Source organism: Harpia harpyja, chromosome 11, assembly GCF_026419915.1.
Source record: "Harpia harpyja isolate bHarHar1 chromosome 11, bHarHar1 primary haplotype, whole genome shotgun sequence".
NCBI lineage: Eukaryota > Metazoa > Chordata > Aves > Accipitriformes > Accipitridae > Harpia > Harpia harpyja.
In genome coordinates, this window is record NC_068950.1 from 39,358,505 (window position 1) to 39,381,447 (window position 22,943).

Below are 22,943 nucleotides of genomic sequence, written 5' to 3' on the forward strand. Positions count from 1 at the left end.
ATTTATAAACGTGGGTTATAAAATGGACGTTCAGAAATCTCCAGATGTTTGGCTTATTAAAGACAGTGGCAGTCCAATATCAACACTGCCCAGACTTCTGATCCTGTATCTTAATATAGAAGAGAATTGAAACTGTGTGCTGATTTTTTTTTCAGATATTTTAGGCATGTACTCTGTGCATGCAAATGTTTATGCAGTTGCTTGCCTAATTAGCATAAAAGTTCCTGCATAAAAGGTTATTTGCATGTGCAGTTACCCAAATTGTACATGCAGTTGCAAGTAACTTCAGCAATAATATTCCACAGCCTACACCTAGATGTGGTTGTTGACTCCAGGACTCAATCCTACACTTGTTTGCTGAATCCATTTTTCTAATTCCTGCTGTTCTGATTTTGGGTTTTGCCTTGAGGAAAATTCCCACAAGAATATGTTAAGCAGGGAAAAATACTGTTACAGCACATATTGATAGATGTTCCTGTTACACATAGACTTTTTTTTCCTTGGTTGATCATCAAATTTTGATTCTTGGAAAGATATTCATAGCTGTTAATTTTGGATTGTGCAAAGAGTCAGCTGTGGTAGAGAAGAAGCTGCATGAGCAGAGCTCAAGAGTTTGCTCTCCCTTTTGGGCTCTGATTAGCATCTCTTCTGAAGACAGGATTTTTCTGAGGAAACAGTGCACCACACTGAAACTCTTAAGAAAAGGGATTGCCTGGCACATAGTTTGACCAGTTCCATTGCATGTTTCTGTGTGTACGGAGTAGTCTGCACTATGCTATGAGTAGAACCACACCGCACGCCGCTGACATTTCTCTACTAAGAGGCCAGCCTGCTGCTAGTGGCATTTCTTTCAGTGCAAACATGCGAGTCAGGTGTTGCAGTGGTATTTTAGCTTTAGATGATATTAAAGATGCAAACCTTTTACCTTGTGTTTAATAAATTAGCTGAGAAATGTTTTGGTTTTCTTCTTTATGTCTCTAGGTACTAGCTAAAGGTATGAAGTTCACATACATGTTATGGCTACCTAAATGAGTTGTAATACCTGTAGTGCATTGTAATAGGTATTTCAGTCTCGTGAGATCACCTAACCAGCCTTCTTTAAGCATTCTTCATACTCCAGTACTTCCAAAACTAATATTGAAAATATTCATCATGTCAACCATGTTGACACTTTGCATCTGCAGGCTCTTGAAACCACCAAGTGCCGAAATACAGAAATATACTTTTTGTATGAAAGGTCATCTGCAAAAGACAGAAAATTGGGTCTGTTCCTTGCTCACTTTTTAATACCATCTGGAACTATAGCCTGAAAAAGTTTTTTGTCTGCTGTTTTGAAAAGTTTTGTAAGACAAAAAGAAGTGTAATTCCCATATACGCTGGAAGACTTACTGGAAAAACAATGAAATGTTGATGTTGCAAGAGCTGGGTGAAAACTGAGCAATATAGAGGGAAAAGGCGTTTGTAATACAGCTTAAAATACTTTGATTTTGTTGTGCCTCATTAACTATTGAGCTTCAGTGTCTACCATCAGAAAGACTGCTTTATTTAAATCTGAACTGCCATTCCCAAGTTTAGGTGCCCACAGCAGATATTATTTATCCTTCACAGAAGAATATTCCTGATATTCCTAAAACAAAATATGTCTTAAAATATGCACACAACACTCATGACTCCTATTAATAATAATAATAATATTCTCTTACACTGAACAGGAAAGTAAATAATCTCTTCTCACAATTCTTTGCATAAAACATCAGTGGCTTAAAGTTGAATAAAATAGGATATATAACAGAATGGACTTGTAACACATTTTTAACCAGAAACTTGATGTGATGAAACTCCACTGTATTAATGGAGATATATTTTATATAGATTAAATAAAAAAATAATTTGGAATGTTTCCTTGTGGATGCATACGCTAGTTACGTAGTTAATTGAAATGCTAATGAGCTAGGGACCAGTATTTTACAATTCATCTTCCTAGACTATTCAAAATTGTTTAATTGATTTATGGACATTTACATAAAAGATAAGAGTTCAAATAAACCAATCCTTATGAATTTTTAAAGTGGCTCTTCTCATGGGTAACAAGAATCTCTTTTATTCTGAATGTGTTAAGTTTTAGCCTCTGCCTCTGCTGTTAAATCCTCAGTGATTAGGGATGCAGCAAAGTAACCTCTCTACAGAATGGCTGTGCTTGCAAAACATGGAGCCACTTCCATTGCCTGACTAACCTTTAGAAAAAAACCATTCTTAAGTTTTCCCGTGATCTGACTTAAGGTAGTTACTTTGGTCTACTTCTTCATCCTCCCTCCCTGTGTATGTGAAAAACAATTGATCACTGTCCTCTTCAGGACAATCTTATCTATATCGGAAACTGCTGTGGTGGCCTCTTTCAGCCTGCTCTGGTTTTAGACTAAATGAACTCCGCTTCTTCAGCCTTTCCGTGTAGGTCATATTGTCCAAGTCTCATCCAGACTCTCTCTCATTTGTCTTTTTTCAATATAACGCCCACTTTGGCAGAGTATTTAATCTGAGGCCACATTAGCACCATTTCAAGTGAAATAATTACTTCCCATGCCTTTTATGTATACCTGTATTACTATACCCCTGAAGACCATTTGCCTTTTTAGCAATGTTGCCACACTGGAAACCTCAAAAGCTTAATGTTACTTACAGTGCCCAGTCAACGGCAATAATCAACGTGATGTCGTCTGTCGGGAGCCCAACCGAGGTCAGAACAATGACCATTGTCACCAGGCCAGCTTGCGGGATACCTGCAGCACCTATGCTGGCAGCTGTTGCTGTGATACTTTAACAAAGAAAGAAAGGAATAAGCTTTACCAGTGATGGGTTGCTCTGCAAGTAACCACATCATGTTTCTACAGGAGCTTTCCTAAACAATAATCCTTCTTACACAAGCCACTGCATAGAAGTGCCAGTGTTTTGTGGACAGAAGCCAGGTCAGAGAGCAAGAACAGGCCAAACTGTCTGCCCAGTGCTAAATTCTCACCCTCTACCTTTGCAGCCTTGGCACTGGTGCGGCAGTTCTGTTATCTCTTAATACCACAAGTGCAGAGAAAGGAGGGCCGCCAGGCTGTGGGCTTCTCTGCATTATGTCAGCTTCTTGTGGGTCATGGCACCACACAGCGCTGTGTGCCATGACTCTGCCAGCACTCCTCATCACTGCTTCACCCTTGGCAGCAGAGCTCCCGGCAGACATCTCTGAGTCATCATCGGCAGTCCCTGTGCCAGGCAAATCCGCGGCTGGCTGCGGCTAGGGCCTTTAATGTCAATCCATCACAAAGAGGCTGGGCCAAGGGTGAAGTCCTTGCACAGCACATGGCTTTGCATACTTGGATCTAAATATGAACCAAGCGTGAATGTGACTGTACCTCTTCAGTTTCTGGAAAGTATTTTTACTTGACCTTCAGACCATTTTTTCAGCCAGGCAAGCAGAAATGAATGGGAGACCAGGGCAAGAGTGGACCTGGCAGGCTTAACATTTTTTTCATAATGCTATTTTTAGGGGAGGGATTTCATTCCTTTTTCCAGGAGCAAAAGTGACTGGATATATTCATTTCCACCCATCTGGCCACTTCCAAGAGCTAGGCCATCCAGCAGAAAGACAAAAAACAAATGTTGACAATTGTAAAAGGATGACAAAAAGCATATACTCTGATAATCCACTGTATTCATCAATCCAGAATTTCAGAGCTTTTGGCAAGCAGTTAAGTCTCATTAGCGTCCTATGATGGAAAATGAGGGTAACAGTATTCACCAATATGGAAACCGAGACACAGAGATATCCAGTATCTTGCTCACAGCTGTACAGTGTACCAGTAGACCAGCATCAGTATTTATAACTAGAGCCCTTTCCTGCAATAAAAAAATACATTTGCATGTGGGTGTGATGGGGAATGAGAAGGACTTAAAACTATGTTTTGAAAAAGCCTGTATAGCATCCTAATAGCATTGTAATAGGCAGTGTACAAATAGAAAGGAAGGAACAGAAGCTCAGTATTTGAATAAGAGATAACTATCTGTAATGAATGTTAAAAGGTTCTCCAGCTAGTGCTATAAACTGGCTAGCTGGTTAGGACTGCTTCTGCCTCCTAAGTCAGTTCAGGCCACAGAGTCTCATGACTTAATTGGGAGCAAAACCTGGAGTGTTTAACTAACATTGTACAGGCAAGGTCATCTGCTATTCCATTCAATTTTGACCTTAATGTAGATGTTTCTTTCTATAATATGCTCAACTGATGGGAATAGAATCTTTACTCTCTTTTTCTGCTACATCTAAGTTTGCATAATCACATTGATATAAACTGTCAACCTGGATTTTACAAACTATAAGCAAAGTAGACTGATTATTTTTCTAATGTGTTTTTTCCCTCTGGCAAAAATATCCTGGCACTCAGGAATATTTGAATTTTAAATCTCCAAGTCCTAAAGTATCAAGGTCTGGGGCTGGTTTGGCCCACAGAATACAGTTAGAATTTGGCTTCAGATATTCAAGGTCCTGAATCCACTGTGATTTCCTATTTACCCACTTCTTTTGTAAGTGAGTCTATTTCTTTTCCTTTCTTGGATTTTTCCAATCTTCATTTGTATTTTCCTTCTACTGTCTTTACTTCTCTCTGGTCCTTATGTACTAGCACTTAATATAGGGAGTGAAAATAAAGACGTAAAATAGGGTTCTGCTAAGAGAAAGCTAGAACTTATCTTCTTTCCTTTTATTATCACCCTCCTTCATTTTTCAAATCACCATTCTCTACTTCAAGGTGTATATAATGTCTGCCCATGCTCTGGGCCATATTTTTGGACCACATACTAAAAACATCTCCAAATTGAAAACTACCAGAGACTAAATTTTAGCACAGGGTCATTCCAGTAATTTTCAGAGAGAGAGTGAGCCTGAAGCAAGAGCTCATATGGGCACAATTTATTTCTTCTGTTTCTAGTCTAACCAGATCTTGCCAGAAGCCCATTAGCAAACCTCAGCTGTCATCTGGGGTTAGTTTCAGGACTCTCCTCTTCTTGTCATGAAGGTTTTCAAGTCCAGCAGAAGATGGGCAAGGCCCAGCAGTGTAAACAGGGCAGTGATGAGGTCACTGGGTGGGTAGGTAAGCAGATCTCAAATATGCTGCACAAGGCTCTGACTATGAGGAATGTTTTTCTAATCATTTGTTCCCTGCTGGAAACTTGCAGGTTTCAGTCCCCGAGGCATTCTTTGGCAACCACTGGAGTTATTCTGGCGGCAATTGTTCAGCTGGATCTTCGAGTCTTTTGGATCCATTACAGACCTTTCAAGGACAGAGTATGCAGCTATAGCACTCTCTACCCACTGAGAGCATGGTTGTTTATGAAGTTTTCTGCTTTAACAAGCAGCAGAGAAGACATCTAAAAAATACCTGAGTGATATGGCATCTTCATGAAAACCTGCCCTAATAGTAGCATCTGTTCTCCCTCCCTGTTCCCCTACTCTTCCAAGGTTTGTCAAAGAGCTTCCCAACACACACTAGTCCCTGTTATCTGATATAGGACTTCTAGTTTTGCATTTTTTTTAACCTTTTCCTCTCATGTAAAGATGCAAACAAGACTTAAAGTTGAAAACAATTCTGATGTTTAAAATAGTGTTTTAAACACCAATAATAATAGTAAAGTGTTCCAATCCTAGTAAATGATCAATGGGTTACCTAAAAGTAAACATTAGACAGTTGTCCTCAAACAGAAACATGTTTCCTGATGTCCACATGCTTCTGTTGAACAGTACCAGTACAATTTCTCTTTGTACGGTCCCTGATCTCTGCATTACTTAAAAATAACAATCCTTCAAGGAATGCATCCTTTGATAACAGCAAAGATGTGTTTTGTTCTGAACATTGCTACATACAAGAATCGTAAGAGTGTCAGACTCAACAGGATAAGCAAATTGCAGCATGTGGAATTTGAGGTTTATACCTTATAGTAATAATCTGCCCAAAGTCCAGCTCATAGTTGTTTACTTGCGCAATGAAGATGGCAGCAACCGCCTCGTAGAGTGCTGTCCCATCCATATTGATGGTGGCTCCCACAGGCAGCACAAACCTCGCAATCCTCCGGTCCACATGGTTATTCTCCAACAAGCACTTGAAAGTGATAGGCAGTGTGGCAGAGCTGCAAAACAGCAGAGAAGCACACACTGAATTATTTTTATTTCTGGGGAATAGAACAAATTGTAGCAAACCTTCTCCAGGCAGGGTAAATTTTACACTAACCATCTGAGCGCTGCTTCTCATTCCTTGGTCTGCACGTGTACTCACTTGCCGTGTAACTCGCTCCTTTGCTTGAGGGAGGATAAAGACAGTTACATGTATAAATGCTAGAGTTAATGCAAATTTTGCTTCCCCCAAATTAAAAATGTCGTTCTCTCTTTCCCTCTTTCTGAAGAAAAGGGACAGAAATCCCACAGAGGCAGTATTGTACACTCAAATGCAAGACAGGGGAAACACCCTGTGCAGCTTGTTAGTAAAATCTCTGAAAACTGTTGTGCACTCATGGTTTCTAAAAAAGTTTCCTTCTAGGCCTTCTGAAACAGAAAGCCATTTTTAAACAGCAAGAGTAACCATAAACCAAGGAAAGGTATAAAGCAAGAAAGGCTCTTAACTCACTTAACTGCCCTTAGGGAGTGTTCCAGTTCTCACTGCATATTGACAGTAATTAGATGACCAGTTTAGGCAATGAATTATAATGGCACTGAGAGTTTACAAGAGATTGGAATGCTGCTTGGGTTAAACGCTAAAACACCCCAGTGGGCAACAGCTCTGAGCAAGAAACTACTCCTTCTTTTACCACAGAATGCATTAATGCTGTAATGTCCTACCTCATATGTAAGAAATTTCTGCAAGGGGTTAGGCAAAGATCTTATCAACAGTATGCCTGAAAATAAAAGCTACAGACCAAGCTCCTGTATTCAGGAATATACAATCCCATTTCCTCTCTGGGACAGATCTGCCCATGTCCCTTGTGTGATCATGTAACAATCACATAATTGCAGGTCGTATAATAATGTGTACATATGAAAATGAGATATAAATATGTATGTGTGTGGAATAGTATGGAATGGAGTGGAATGGTATAAGACTGTTTGACAGGTATTAATTTTAAAATGAGCTTGACCCCTTCCAAACTTTAACCCTTGATTTCTTAGTCTAAAAAAAAAATCCTGATTTTTGTTTTCATTAACTGAGACAATTAATTAAATATTATCTGGTCATAAATTTCCTCATTTTCAATAAGATGCATGCATTTTTAAATAGTAACATGCCTAGGCATGTTTATCTTTATATTTTATCAGCCCTTTTGCAACATTCTGCATTTTACCATACAGTGTCACATTCACTAAAATGTCACGAGTAATTAAACTGCATTCAAGTGAGCGAGGGGGTATTTTTTATGGCACATCAGTTTGTACAGAAAATAAGTAATACCACTGAAGAAAATATACAAATGGCAAAATATTTTCCTTGTTATGATACTCATTTTAATATACCGCTTAGTATCTGAGACTATTTAAATGATGTAAAATAGCAAACTCCTTCAAAATTATTCAAAATTTACCTCTCTAAAGATGTAAGTAGTTATAGGGGAAATATTGGTACCGTGATACTAAGGTCTTTAATGTTCTGTTCTCTTGTGATCTACGTGCCCCAAGTCATGAAATATAGACATCTTTCCACGAGTTTGGGCAGCTCAGATTGCTCAGTTGCTGTGTGTTGTGAGCCACACATCAGCAATGTGGCTCTGATACCTAAATCTTATAATGACCATTCTCTGTTCTTAACTGAAGATAACACATCTGATCTACAAATTCTTTCTCAGTAGTTACAAATGACCTACAAAACCACAGACAGATTCTGAAAACTCTGAAATCATAACCCCAAGTTTACAGGAATGCATTAGCAAAATGTTTCCAGGAGTAGGAGTTGTCGTTTTGTATTTGTGCAAGCTTTTGTTTGCGGAAAGTAACCGTGTTTGGAAAGGAAAAGTAGCTTCCTGCAATAGAAACACAAAAGAAAAAAGACAAGTCTATGTTCTCATTACGGTATCTCTGTTTTCTATAACCTTATAAAGTCTGACTCGTGAATGATTACTACAGACTGGCAGTCACTGCCATGAAAATCTGGACAAAAGTAATTCTCTAAGTATGCAAATAGACTGAAAGGGCAAGGAAGCAATAGAAATCTGATTACCTCTGGTAACTGGGGTATATTAAACGTTTTCATTCTGGCAGTCATAATATTTAATCAATATTTACTTTGAAAAACAAACACAGCAAAGCATAACCCCCCAAACTACACATTAGATGTCATTTCTCTCTTGGGTAATGCCTACCATTTCTCACACATTCGTTTGTGAATGACTGAAATTCTCTACATCTTGTTTACCACAAAATGTTCATAAAATAAAAGGGTGAGGCTGGGGTTTACAGATAACGTAGCACTAAAACCCCTGGTGTAGCTGCAGCTAGGAGAGGACCACCACAGTAGCACTTCTAGATGTTCTTAACTATGGGCATGGCCAGGAAGCAATTACTAAACTTATTATTCACTGTCTCCCTTCCCTGCAGCTACTTCAGTTGTGGAGGGTTACTTGTTTTTAAAGACAGTCTCTCCTCGGCCATTTGGCTTTTCTGTAACAAAACCCTGTCTAATTTCTTTGTGGGAAAAAGAGGAGAAAAATGTAATCTTACAAGTCCTTTCCACCTTGCCCACACTTTGACATAGCAGAATTTTAAACCTAAATGTCTTCCTGTTCTGAGGGCAGAGAGCCAAGCTGTGAAACATGCAAATTTTAACTGACTGACATCTTCCGATTTGGTTGAGATGTGAAAAAGATTGTGCAAAACAACCCCATAATACCAATGGCACAACCAGCAAAATCTGTATCTCTTTCCACTGTTGTAAACAGAAAGTATGACACTATTTTTGCAAGAATTTAACTTTTAAACTTGTTCATTATCTCACAGAGTCAGGTATTTCTTTCATTTTAATTTTGTGCTGTTAGAAGTAAAATTTCTAGGGCTCATAACTAGATGTCGGTTTTGTTGTTTATTAAATATTAAAGTAAAAAAGAAAATGGGCAGAATGTAAGTGCAATGATGATGAAAAACATTGTGCAAGATATTGAAAGGAAGCAAATTTCCAGATCACAGATTCTTGTACCTTCCTAGCACAGGCAACTACTATATACGGTCTCACTCAAATTTATGACACTGCATCTTAGAGATGGTAGACTGTCTGTCCTAACTATTCCTATTGAAAGGCTTTCCAGAACTCACTGTTCAGATGAGAAATTCGATTTATGACCCAGATGTACTCTTTTCAATTTACACTAAATTTGTTTTTATGTGCTTTATGCATTTCTCCTTGCACAAATCAGTCCAGCTGTTACAACACATATTGTTAGAAATCAGTTTTGTCCCCTCTCAGCCTGGATTGACCCAATCAGACTTATTAAAGTCTTCTCTTACAAGATGGCTGCTTTGCATCCCATGTAAAGATTACCCTTTCAGCACCTGTTTCAATCTGAATGAACTTTTCCTGAATACAGGTGACAAAAGTTATGTGGAGTATCCTAGGAGAGGTTGACTTGTTCAATGATGGTTCAATTTTACTCATAATGTATCATCTGGCACATATCAGAAAATATGTGTCTTATTTAAGGGTTTGGCTGTTGGTGACTTACAGGTGGCAATGAAAAAACCCCGTTCCTACTATCATTTTTTAGTTATATTAATATATAATTTCAATGGCTGAAGAAAAAACATTCTCAGACAAATACTTTGTCTTTCCAGTTAAATTAGGTGAAGTTTGTTTTCTTGAAAGCTGCTTTATCTAGTGTTAAACAGGGGAGCAGTAACATGAAAGCCTGACATGTAACATTTATTAGGAGGAAAAAATATTCTAAAGCACTGATCTTAATCTGTTAAGTCTTTTAAAAACTGTCCTAAAGCTTTCAGCTAAGAGGAGAGGTATCTTCTCCCAGCACTAACTCTAACAATTAAAAATACATTTTTAAAGTCTTATCTCAATTTTGGGATAAAATGCTGCAGCTGCAGAGACTGAGCATAAGCTAACACTGCATCAAGCCAAGCTCTTACTAGTGCAAGCCACAAAGACAGCTAGTCACTGTGGAAGAACAGCTGTTCAGCCTGCTCTGTTTATCTTATCATTCAAATGCATTTTGATATTTGCTCCAAAAAATCAACAAACTGATCTCATCTCCCTTTTGCTAAATCTGCCTTTAATTTACACTGTGCAATAGCCAAGATCTTAGTGTTTCATAAGCAGCAAAACCCTTGAAAAACTCATGTTTTATCGTTTGTCTTCAGAGAAGATGAAAATTGCTTCTTTTGATGGGATGTACCACTGAGAAACTGCTGCTTTAATTCATTAATGATATGGAAAGATGACCTAGAAAAATAAAATTCCCTCTTGTTATTGGAATGAGGAAAGCTAAAATCAAGAGGAATTTTGCCTGTAGGCCAAATACTGCTTTTTCAGCATGGTAAGAGGTGACAAGATCAGGGGCGGTGTGGGGGGAAGAAAGCAGCAAGTCAGAAATCCACACCACAGAGCAGGGCAAGGTGGGCAATGACAGCACGTGCTGTACACACCTTACTGATGTAGTAAAGAGGAGCTGTGTACATTGCTATGGATGCCTGTTGCCAAAGCCAGCCTGTACTGGGGCCACGGGTTTGGCTTCAGGGGCTGGCTGGCCAGGTGACTCTTGCAGGGACTTGGTGCTAGTCATAGAGATCAAGTTCACTGTGTCCTAACTGAGGCACTAAAGGAATAAGAGATCTCCTTTTTCTCTGTCCCTGCCTCTCCAGTAATGTCTGTGCAAACTGAAATATTGCTGTGATTGAGATTTCTGGAGAAATATAAGGGGACCGAGAATGGGGTGCAGAACCTTTTTCTAAAGGGAAATGGGTTGAAATAATGTTCAGATTCAATAAAATCATTGTCATGAGACGGCTGTTTAGTGGCTTTCAGGTTCCCTTGTGTTACATTCTTGGGTTTTGTACATGGTATTGTTTTTGATTCTTGCAGTTTGACTTTTAGCTTAAAAAGAAATCTTTCCACAGGTGCAGACTAGGGGAATGAATATCAGGACACTGATCTGTGGTTTTCTTTCTATCTTTAGATGTAGACATGAACCGACACAGAAACATCTCCAAGAAACACATCAGTACACTTAAAACCAACTCTTTGTTCTCCTTTAAGATGATCTGAAAATCCAATACCCACATTATGAGTGTTATATAATGCCCCTGTGGCAAGTATTATTTAACCAGATACAGATGTGTTGACTGTCAGGAGAAGCAGCTCTCCTGTCCAGCCCCAATTTTTTGTGCATGTTCTTTTGGCAACAGCTCAGTTATGTGCAGTATCCATTCCTTTCAGTGTAACAAAGGTGAAAAGTTCAGCTATCTGTAGACAAGGCACTGCTATTTGAGCAGAAAAACATTACAAAACATGTTGGGCCTGTGTTGGATTTGCAAAATATACACACTGTTAAGAAGGAGCAAACAGAGCTCCATCAAACACGTCCAAGCCTCAAATCTGTAAGTTCAGAGCCTTTCCTCAGGACTCACCTTAACTTTGGTGGTATATTAGCTTCTGACAATAAAGATACTAAATCTGGTAGCAAGTCCTGCTGGTGATTCTTGACAGGCTGAGCTGCCAGCTGGTGCCAGAGCTCTGTTCCCAAACTACACCCTCTCTGGGCCTACAAATATGTAATTACTCCTTGCGCAGTGGAAAGGGAGAGAGCGCTATCTCAAAGTCCTCGATATCCCCAGGAGAGGGGCTCTCTCCTGGGAGTCGGAGCCCAGGAGAGTCAAAGTCAGCACAGGTTTAAGGGCAAGCTGAATTCCCTGGGTATTCTCCACAGTCACTGGGCACTCTCACATCAGCTTGGGGTAAGGAAATGGGGCTGGAGAAAACCTCAAGTAAGGATTGGTTTACCTTGAAGAGACTCACCAGAGAGAGACGCCTCCCTCTCATCAGTTGAGATTTTTGCTTTAGAGCTATGCCTCATGCCTGCCTAGCTCACCTTACCATGCTGGCTTTTGGGGCTCTTTCTTAGGAGCCCAACCCTCCCAATGAGGAGCTGAGTTCCAAGATGAACCATAGGCATCCTATGTGGTTGAAAGTTGCCTAAAAGTTAAGCTTTGCAATGACGATCACTGATATGCAGGTCTTTTTTAGAAGAGTTAGTTCACATTTGCTAGAGACCGTGTGTGTTCTTTCCTTATGCTTCTACAAGTAATTGAGAGAAAAAAATAACTGATCTAAAAATTCTCAAACCAACCAATGTTGGACTTTCTCCAAGTAGTAACATAACTTAGGCACTCACGTAGAACAGGGAATCAAACCCCTGCATCCCTTTGTAGATCTGGTTGTGTATTTTGGTGACTACATATCATGTCTGACTTTTTGTTTTATTACTATGATTGATGATACTGGCATTGGAACATTTCTAACCTTGAAATATACCACAAGCAACCTGGACCTGAATATATTATGAACTGCAAAGAGGGCACTTCATGATTGTAAAGTGGCTTGATACTCTCAGAGGTAGAGACAGACTAAGGAGATGAGATCCAATGAAGAAACGATGAACTGCCTTGACAGGAATGGGAGATCACTATTTTAAAAAACACAAGCCCTGAAAGTTTCCAGACCAGTAAAGTACTAGTAAATTGGTTATAAAATCAAAATGCAATGCTGATGCAAAGTAAGGAAAATTAAGAAAAGTAATCTGTTTTTGAAAATGGTGGAATATGTGCTGATCTTTTAAGTCTTGATTAAACCTCCCTTGATAAAGGGATCTATACTGGTGAAAAAGTTGATTATTTTTGTTGCTTATTAACAGAAAGAAAAGAAAAGAAAAGGACAAATTCTTCTATAGATCGTAAAGGTGAAATAAGGAACAAAATCTCTTTTTTTTTCCTAAAAAGAGAAAAGTCAGATTAGATTTTAAAGAAAAATTATCTTTTTCTAGAAAAAGAGAATGAGTGGAATGGCACAGATTAAAAAAACCTGAGTTGTCAGCAATAGAGTTCTTCAGAAACAGATTCTTAGAGCAGCAGGGCAGATAGTCAAGTGTGTCAAATGTGAACCTGATGAGCCTTTTCCAACACTAACATCTTTGAGTGCAAAATTAGCATCTTACTTGAATCTGGGGATGTGATGACATCTCAAGCTACAAACTTTTTATGTTCTAATAAAAAAGCCTGCCTTAATTATTTAAGCCTAATTAGAGTTTAAAACACCACCCAGCACATAATTTTTTCTTGATTTTGTATTTCACAGTATGTTGCTCTTTACGGGTCATTTTGGAGCAAACTGTTATATATGAAAACACCTTGTAAAATGAAACATAGTGGAAAGCCAACACCTTCCAATGGTACTGAAATAATCGTTCCTGCCTCTCCTTTTTTAAAATTCCTATACATTCCTTCTGCTCTGCTTACTCCTGCCCTAACCACGGTACATATATATTCATGAGAGAAACAGCCATCTGCATTTGACATTCTTGCCCCAAATTACCTTGTCAGACCTCACTAGAACTATAATGAGCCTAACCAGGCCAATGGGCTGGCGATAAAAGTTTTAGGCTCTTTTCCCGGGTCTGGCATATGTCTAGTACAACTTAAGATTTCACCTTTTCATTGTCCTTTTAGTAAAATAGAGATTATTTCTCCTTTAGCATTGACAGTAATTACCACATTGCAAAGTAATGTTTTGTAACAAAGATAAGTTTTGCAGATTATTCATTATTCATTCAAAAATGAATGACATCAACTAATCTGAGTTCAGGGAAGTTACATTGTTACTTCTCCACGTATTTATTTACTTAGATAATTCTCGGACAAGTTCCAGATTTCCACAAAACTCACATAATTATTTATCAGTGATGATGCCCTATGCAAAGCCATATGTGCTGGTTACATAATGGCACTTATTAGGCTATTAAAAAGAAGTTATTTAAATTGATATTTGACTGCTTTCCCAAAGCTTTTTATCTGTATGTCATTCCTGCCTTTTCCTTCTGTAATCCCACCAATTACAAATGCACTTTATTTTTAAGTGGGTCACTCCATTTTAGGAGAGTTTACATGAATTCTTCCTCAAGGAGCTTGGGAAGTTATGGAGAAAATTAAGATTAGAGGCACAAGGGATAAGAAGCTGGTACAAGGCTATTGCCTGAAAGGCTGTATTAGTCACCAGAGATGAACTTATTATATAAATTATTGTTAGACGGAAGAAGGAATCAGTATTTGAGTATAATTAGATTAAGTACTCCTGAATCATTATTGTTAATTAGAATAAATATTTTGGGGTTAATAAAATCTTTTAATTTTTCATTATGTTTTTTTATAAATAGATGTGCCAAATTTTGTACTAATTACTAATTTGAAGTCTAAATTAGGTAGACGAAATTAGGTGTTTGTCACTAGCTGTCATAATTTCAAAATCTGGATAAGAATTTAGTATTTTCCAGTCTCTCTGTAAAATAACAATAATACCTTTAAAAATCCAAATGCAAAAATGAGATAAAAGAAAGGTATCTTTTCCTTTCTTTAGCCCTCTTCCTTTACAGCTGACAGTAGAAATAATAAATATGTATTATGTGCTAAAGAGACCTATTTACCTGGCATTTTGCACTTGTACTGTGGCTTTTATTACTGCGTAAAAAGTGGTAGGTATAGCTGTTCTTGTTACTTCACAGTAACAAGCCTCCAGCCACAGATGCCATGAAACTGTGCTTTCATGATATTGGCTACATGGAAATGTTATTTTAGTTGTTGTTCTTGTCTCCACTCCATGCAAGTCAATTCCAGCCCTTTCAAGCACTTCTCATGCACCAGCTTATCCGTGTTGCGAGTAACTTCCATAACCAGTTCACAAGCTGTTTCCCATTTTCACTGTACCTTTGTTCAGCTATGGTTAAAACACATTGTACTTCCTCCCTAAACAGGATGCAAAAAATATTATTCCTTGAGCAGAACAGCTAAATATTTTCCCAGTGCTGGACAATAGCTTGCAACCACAGTCTCTTCTTAATGTACCAAGAAACAAAGACTAAGATGAGTAGAAAGGGTAAAATGTTTCCATATGACTGAACTAGGAGGTTCTCCACTAATACCGAAAATGAAGTCTGGACAAACTGTGTGTCCCTTATAAATATTAACTTTGTAGAAGCACAATGTTTGTTTTTATGGAAAAAGACCCTTATTTCCTTTCTAGTCCTCTAAGAAAAAATATTTTTGTCCAATATTTTTTAAACTGAGGGAAAACAATGTGATGAACATTATTGTCAAATGGCTCCCACACATAACTTCCAAATGTTGAGAGACACATCTTTTACAAATATACCAGTGAATTTGACACAGGCCATTGTTCAGATATAAATATATCGGCTCCAGTACAGCTATAGTGTGCTGTGCCCCAGAGAAAGCTGGAGTAAGGATCTAGCAAGTATTTTTTTGCATCTGTCTAGAAACTGTGTAATACCTGGAAGATGTGGCCAGAGCAATGAGCAAGGCTTGAAGAATCCCTCTGATGAAGACAATGGGATTCTTCTTGGTGATAAAGAAGTACATCATTGGCAGAATAAACAGCCCATGCACCACCAGGCCGCAAACCACTGTAATGGCGTAGAAACCCAGTTTCTTCCCAATAGCTGAAGGGTCATCCATTTCTAAGATTTTACCAGCAATTAGGAACACAATTCCAAATGGAAAATACCTGAGCAAAAAGAAAGACAGTCATTATTAGGAGATAGCTCACTTCAATCAAACAGTATGAGCTGGGAAATCCTTCCAGTACCAGCACAGTAACAGCAGCCTGTCTGGAAGCTACAGAGCTGGGTTCTGTTGTTTTATCAGACTAAGCCCCTCTCTCTCACACTTGAGCAGTGTGCCCAAAGCACTGGGCTAAACAATCTTTTATGTGGGGTACTCCTCAGCACAGCTGAGGTTATGGTGCTGGTCAGGAATGACTTTAAAATGTTTTGGTTCAGAAGGCAGCTCTGACTTTTTAGCTTACGGCAGGTCATTTACTGGAGAGAGGGGGAATGAATCCTAAGCTCTGCTCATGTGTTTGTGCTCATGTAACTGTTCATGGATTTTAGTTGGAAGCTGTTAAGTAAATGTTTATGTTGCCTTTGGAAGACATAGCAGAAACACCAACATGCATTAGACATGCTCTTGGACTGCCTGGGAGTTTGATTTGGGGCAGATAAATAGGCAGAAGAATAGTTAGTTTCTGAACCCTCTCTGGACTGGATGTGGGATAGGTGCTTTATCAAAACTGTTGTGCTTCTGTGTATGACTAGACACAAAGCCATGGGTGCTGAAAGAGCTTAAGATTTAAAAAAAAATTTAAAAAATCTGGGGGCATCCAGCCATCTTCCACTTGCAGCTGTGCCATCTCCAGAGACTTGCCACTTCCCCCTCATCCTTCCAGAAATTACTAAGCCCTTGGACCCATCTAACTAAACGATCATTCCCTGACTCAGCTCAGTCAGACTGGACCAGGTAGCTGGAAACAAAGGCTGAGTGCTGGCAGTGGTATCCCCCCACATCGGGCTGAGCCACACTGGGGGACCTTCTGAAGAATGGGGAAGATGCTAAGCTGATAGTTTTTGTTGTTGGCAGTCACCTACTGTTCCTCTGATCTTTGGGGCAGGTGGGTTGGCAGGTCTAGCTGGCTCTCAGTGTAATTTAGGATTGCTTTGAAGGCTTTTCCTAAGTTACATAGTCTAGGAGAGTTCATTGAGCAATATTCTGCTGACTGGAGACATCCCGAGTGCCAAGCACTCTGGGTATATCATCTCCACTGTGCTGTTCAGTGCAGAGATAGCCAAGCTGGCAGCAACCACGCTAACAACAGTACAGTCATGTCAGCACAAGAGCCCAGCCCTCTCCTGAGCAAGCTGAAGCCAGACCTGTATTTCTAGTGGAGCAGTGCTGTAAGGGATGAGAGTACCAGATTGAGCACCTTGTCATGCTTTTTCCTTCTGTGGGCTGGATGTATTTAATCCTTCTCGGCCTGCCCGAGGATTGGCAGTGCCCTTAGTATATAAAGCACACACCCCCCCAGCTATACCATGTTTCATTATTTGGGAGTAATAACATAGAGTGCCTCTGTCAAAATGACAGTACAAGCCAGGGACAGGATGTGTGTGTGTGTGTATGTATCTTCCTCCAGATGCTGAGGCCCTGCAAAGCTAAGGATCATTCACCCTCATTTATTTCCCTGGAAATAAGTTGATGAGATTTCTGTGCATCCTCTTCTGTTGAAATGTTCTTACTCTTTTAAAAAAATACTGATTTTCTTACTAAAACAGTTACTTACCAAACAGCAACTGCCACGATCTTCATGACCGATTCGTTTAAACACTGGCAAAAGCTGACCAAAGGAACGCCACTGTTCCCCATTCTTCCCAACATTATACCTGCAAACAAAGGCATTCAGGTTCAATTTCTCAGGTGCCTTCATGCAAAGCCCCAGTGCTTTCCCTCCCTGCTGTAATTCAAAGTGAACTAAGTGGGAGATGACTGGATGCATATAGATCTTCTTGCTGTATAAAGAGACATGGTATCTGAAAATCTCACCTTACACAAACAGGAGAGCGTGGGGGAGCCAGGCCACAGCCTTGTGCTTTGGCTCCATACAGGGCACTCTGCCCTAGCTGGGTGGTTTTTCATATGCAGTTCCCTGAAAGTTTCCCTGTGGAGGTACTTTTGTGCTATAGATTTAGCCCCCCTGGTAGCAAGCCCATTTCCTTAAGTATGTTTCATAGAGCCCTGAGAAGGATTTACCTGCTCGGAGGGATCCATGGAAGACAAACTGAAAAACATTTTTCTAGTGAAAGAAACTGTCTCTGCCTGTGGTCTGCCTTACTGCGGTGCACTGCGTACAACTGGGCAGCATCCATGAGACACTCCCAGAGCAAAGCCAGTATTTGAGGTTTGTTCTGGTAACGGGGAGTTAGTAAGGGGGTTTCCATCTTATTTTTAGTAGTTATCTGTCTACATAATAACAACCAACCTTCATAATCAGTCAGGCTTTGCAGGCTTGGAGGAGATAAAGAAATGCAAATTCATGTGAAAAAAAGCCAAATTAGACTGTACAGACTAACCAGCAAAGAAGAAAGCAAACCCATTTACGTGCATCCACCACTCAGAAAGGAAAAGAATACAGCTCTGGGATGTGTCATCTAACCATATATTCTCCAGACAGTGTTAGTTTCCAATAATGCATATAAATAGACATAATTTTCCTATTATATTAATTTTCTGCCATCACTCCCTGAAAGAATTATAAGTGATTGAGCTAATTACTGAAGAAAGCACTTCAAAAGCTAGCTACACCAAGTGAGAGTGCCTTTGAACGGAGTTTAATGAGGAAGCAGGGGGCTATGAGTGGGGTGCATGCTGCCGCTTGCTCTGGATATGCAGTGTCCTTGCTTTGAGCAGAAGCCTGGGCTCTGTCCCTTGGAGCCCACATCTGCGGTTGCGAGCCAGGTCTCAGGCAGCACCGCTTCCAGGGCAATCCCCTCCTGAGGCAAGGAGGGAGGCTTTCAGCTGTTTTATCCAGGGATTTCACAATAACAGTGCATGGGTTTGTCAAGATGTGGGTTTGTAAGCCTGATAATATTCATCTAAGCTATAACTTTTAGGTCAGAAAACAACACTCTTTTATTAAGCGTGTTGCTCATCTTTGGTAATAGGACATTAAATATAGTTCAGCTCTTCTAGCCTGGTCGGTGGCAGTTTTACCAAGAGTCTTGGCTTCTAATTCTGTATAATGCCAAAAAGAAGAAATGCCTTCTTTTTCATTTTACAGGAATAACTGAAATTTGCTCTTTAAAACACTGTCCTACCTAAGCATGTGGCTATTGGTGGGGACAGACAGGGGAGCGAGCAGGACTGGGGCCTTCTGTCTGCAGCCCTGATGTACCAAGTTCCATTTCAGTGCAAACATTTTCCTTGTATAATAATGTGTGCTCCTCCAAGAAAAAGAAAGATCAGATGTCTCAATGCTTAGCCACTGTCATAATCTCAAACAGAAATTCCTGCACACTGTGTGAGAAGAACTAGCATAGCTAGTCACAGCTGAGCCCAGCATCAAGGTTTTTCATGTGTCTTGACCTCACACTCTGCCTGTCAAATGTTGCCCATTTTAATGCATGCCTGACAAAGGAGTCCAGTCATTCATGCACAGGATTTATTCCTGGACTGAGATTACTAGGCAATTCACCTCCTGCTTCAGGAAAAGAGAGGTAGTTCAAGTCTAAATTCTTGTCCCTTTATGCTATTCTTGTGCTGTTCAAGGACCTTAAAGAAGCTGTAATAAGAGCTCATACCCACCCTAATGCTGTTTTTCTATGCCAAAGTGGTGTAAAAAGACCTTTGTGCAAATAAGACTCAGCCAAAGTGAGCAAAACTGTTACAAAGCACCAAGGACTGTATACATTTTTTTGCAATAAGTAAAAACTTTGGAAGGATGCTCTTCTTTCATAGAGATTGAAGCCACATGTCTTCTGTTTCATTGCTTCCATTCTTGGGGGGGTGGGTGGGGTGCAGAAAGCTGAAGACAGTGATAAATGCTTGGCTGCATCCTTTGTTCAAAATGAGAGTCTGAAATAGTCACTGGTAGATGACAAGTTTTTAGGGTTTACTGTCTCAGGTTTGTTCAAGGCTGATACAGTTCACAGGTGACCCAGCAGCCGGTACTATGCTGTACGTGGCAATACCAGCAGTATATTTTCTGTACGTCAGCCAGGAAGAAACCAGCTCTCAGCTTCCATCTCTTGAGCCCCAGGCCAGCAAGACTTAGGGGCATGGTAAAAGTAATACATTCAGTTCTGGGAAGACAATGAATGATCCTCTGTGCTCAGAAGTATAAAATTGCCCTTGATCGTAATAAGCACATGTAATTAATTCATTCATATCCAATACTTTTTGACTGGAATAGTGTTTGCTGTGCCATTGTACTTTGGGAATTGACTATAAAATACTACAAATTTTGGGACAGCCAGTTTCCAGCAGCGTTGCATATGGAATACCACCCACTGGAGAAACTAAAAAAGAGAGACAAATCTGCTAATTCCAGGCTTGATTTTTGACCCCTTGTGCTGGTATGAACCATAATATAATAAATACAGTCAAAGATGTTTTATGGAACTATCTCTGCTGACCAGATTAACTTCCAAGAATAAATTTAGATAAGGAAAATTTGATCAGCATTTTCTTGTAAAAATGATCATAACTTTATGATTAACTAGAGCATGTTTGTTTAGATTCCCTCTTCCAAATCCACAAACATAACACACATAGCACCATTGAGTTCCTCCAGCAAGTGAAACTGAATAAATCACCCAGACAGAAGCTCTTAGAGTCCACTGTGATAAGCTACTAGATAGTATATAAGTATCAGCATTGCATGATGGCAAAAATAAAATCAAAATGTTTTAATCAAAGAGAAGATCCACAGATTTAAAACTGATAAAACAATATACCTTCGTAGCTTACTCATTCAAGATATCACTGAGGCTCATTATCTGAGTTGGGTTCTGACATAGATAAGTGACAGTTATACTCTACACTAATAATGTGGTAAAATGTGACTAAGAATGGGTAAGAACAACAGACAGGGCAGGTTCCAGGGCTAAATTAATTTTCTGCCTGGTAGGGGGAACTTTAGCCAAGGAGTTGTTCTGGGAGCAGGTTTTTCTTGGACTGCCAGCTGCAGGGGTGAAATGTCCAGCCATGAGAGTGGGGAGTGTCTCAGTCTGATGCCCCCTGAACCAAAAGCAGTGTGGGAAGTTCTTTGTTGCTGTAACACACCTGGAGCTCTGGGCATTAGAAATGTACTAACTTCTTGGGCTTTGGAAAGAAAGTCTGCTACAGACTTGTTTATTTCAGAATTTCTTGAAACTTTCTCTGGGACTTCTGGCCACAGAGTGAAACAGAATATTGGCAGAGGGGCCATGGGTCTGACCTGGTATAGTAATTCCTACCTCCTCTGAGCATACTGTGTTAGCGTTTCTTATAGTCAGGAAAAAATGGTTCATAAATAAAAGCTCAAAATAATCCAGAATAAAATTAAAATAAAAAGAATGTAAGTATATGCACAGAAAACAGAACTGCATGGAACAAAACTCATCAAGGATTTTGAAGACTTATATTTGAAAGGTTGGGAGAACAGCTCTGTAACAGTTTTGCCTTTTTCCCCACAAAGTTTAGATAGAAGCAGTTAAAAAGGGTGAATCAAGAAACCAAACAACCCAACCCCCACCTTTTTCTCTTAAATGGATACTTGGATTATTACAAACCAAACATGTCTGAAACCTACCCATTGTGGCAGAGAATATCACAATCCCTAGCACATTCATGCCATCACTAGTGCCTGGTTCTGATTTGTAAATCACTTCAGGGGGGGGAGTGATATCCAAGGCAAAATTCTGGACATTGGATCCATTCTCATCCTGGACTCCATATATTATAATGCGACGAGTGGTGCTTTCAGATGATGCTTTGTTAGATTTAATGATGGGAATACTCTTGGTGCGATACTGAAAGAAAACAAAATAGTTTCCATTATAATATCCCAGCAGGAATTAATAGTTTAATGAGACCTCCTAAGTGCTCTGTTTCAACAATGCTGCATGTTCAAGGGACAAGCATGAAAAGAATGACAGGTCCTGTCCCAATGCTGCTAAATTTGTAAGAACAGTTGTTTTTCTGGAAAAGCATAACAAAATCAGAGTTTTGTATAGAATCATAGAATAGTTTGGGTTGGAAGGGACCTTTAAAGGTCATCTAGTCCAACCCCCAAATATATATATATATATATATATATATAATCAGACCCTTGTGCAGCAAACACACCGTCTCCTGATAGAGCTACTTTCCTGTAAGACATAATGGGGAATGACTCCCTAGAGGTTCTGAGTGCCCTTCTCTTTGCCTCACCAGAGGTAAGGTTCCCATGAAATATTCCCCCAGGTGAAATAAATATAGTCATGCCTCTTGCTCACTCAGAACTTTTAGATGAGGTTCTCTGGCCAAATTCCAATCTGAGTAATTAGATACTTCCTAAATACATTATTTTGTTGCTTTAATTGGACATGGTATTCTGTTCATAGAATCATTTAGGTTGGAAAAGACCTTGAAGATCACTGAGTCCAACCATTAACTTAACACTGCCAAGTCCACCACTAACCCATGTCCCTAAGCTCCACATCTACACATCTTTTAAATACCTCCAGGGATGGCGACTCAATGCTTAACAACCCTTTTGGTGAAGAAATTTTTCCTAATATCCGGTCTAAGCCTCCCCTGGCACAACTTGAGGCCATTTCCTCTTGTCCTATCACTTGTTACCTAGGAGAAGAGACTGACATTTCAGGTAATTGTAGAGAGTGATAAGGTCTCCCCTCAGCCTCCTTTTCTCCAGATTAAGCAACCCCAGTTCCCTCAGCCGCTCCTCATAAGACTTGTGCTCCAGGCCCTTCACCAGCTTCGCTGCCCTTCTTTGGACACGCTCCAGCACCTCAATGTCTTTCTTGTAGTGAGAGGCCCAAAACTGAACACAGTGCTTGAGGTGCAGCCCAACCAATGCCAAGTACAGGGGGACGATCACTTCCTTGCTCCTGCTGGCCACACTATTTCTGATACAAGCCAGGATGCTGTTGGCCGCCTTGGCCACCTGGGCACACTGCTGGCTCATATTCAGCCACCTGTCGACCAAAGAGAATCATAGAATCATTTAGGCTGGAAAAGACCTTTAAGATCATTATCATCATTCTTCCTTTGCATGGTGTTACTGTGCACTCTTTAAGAGATTCCAGCTACTCTGTGACTGCAGTCCCATGTT

At 39.7% G+C, this 22,943-nt stretch overlaps 1 protein-coding gene across 4 annotated transcripts in view; it reads right to left on the reverse strand.

Annotated features, from left to right (window-relative positions):
- SLC1A7 (solute carrier family 1 member 7) overlaps positions 1 to 22,943 on the reverse strand; it is a 59,126-nt gene that overhangs the window by 4,565 nt on the left and 31,618 nt on the right. For all 4 annotated transcript variants that reach the window (XM_052800865.1, XM_052800866.1, XM_052800864.1 and 1 more), the window contains exons 5-9: positions 21,420 to 21,639; positions 17,415 to 17,514; positions 15,570 to 15,803; positions 5,965 to 6,159; positions 2,678 to 2,812 (exon numbers count right to left, since the gene is read on the reverse strand). In XM_052800865.1, coding sequence (XP_052656825.1) covers positions 2,678 to 2,812; positions 5,965 to 6,159; positions 15,570 to 15,803; positions 17,415 to 17,514; positions 21,420 to 21,639 — 884 coding nt within the window. The remainder of the gene's footprint in view (positions 1 to 2,677; positions 2,813 to 5,964; positions 6,160 to 15,569; positions 15,804 to 17,414; positions 17,515 to 21,419; positions 21,640 to 22,943) is intronic.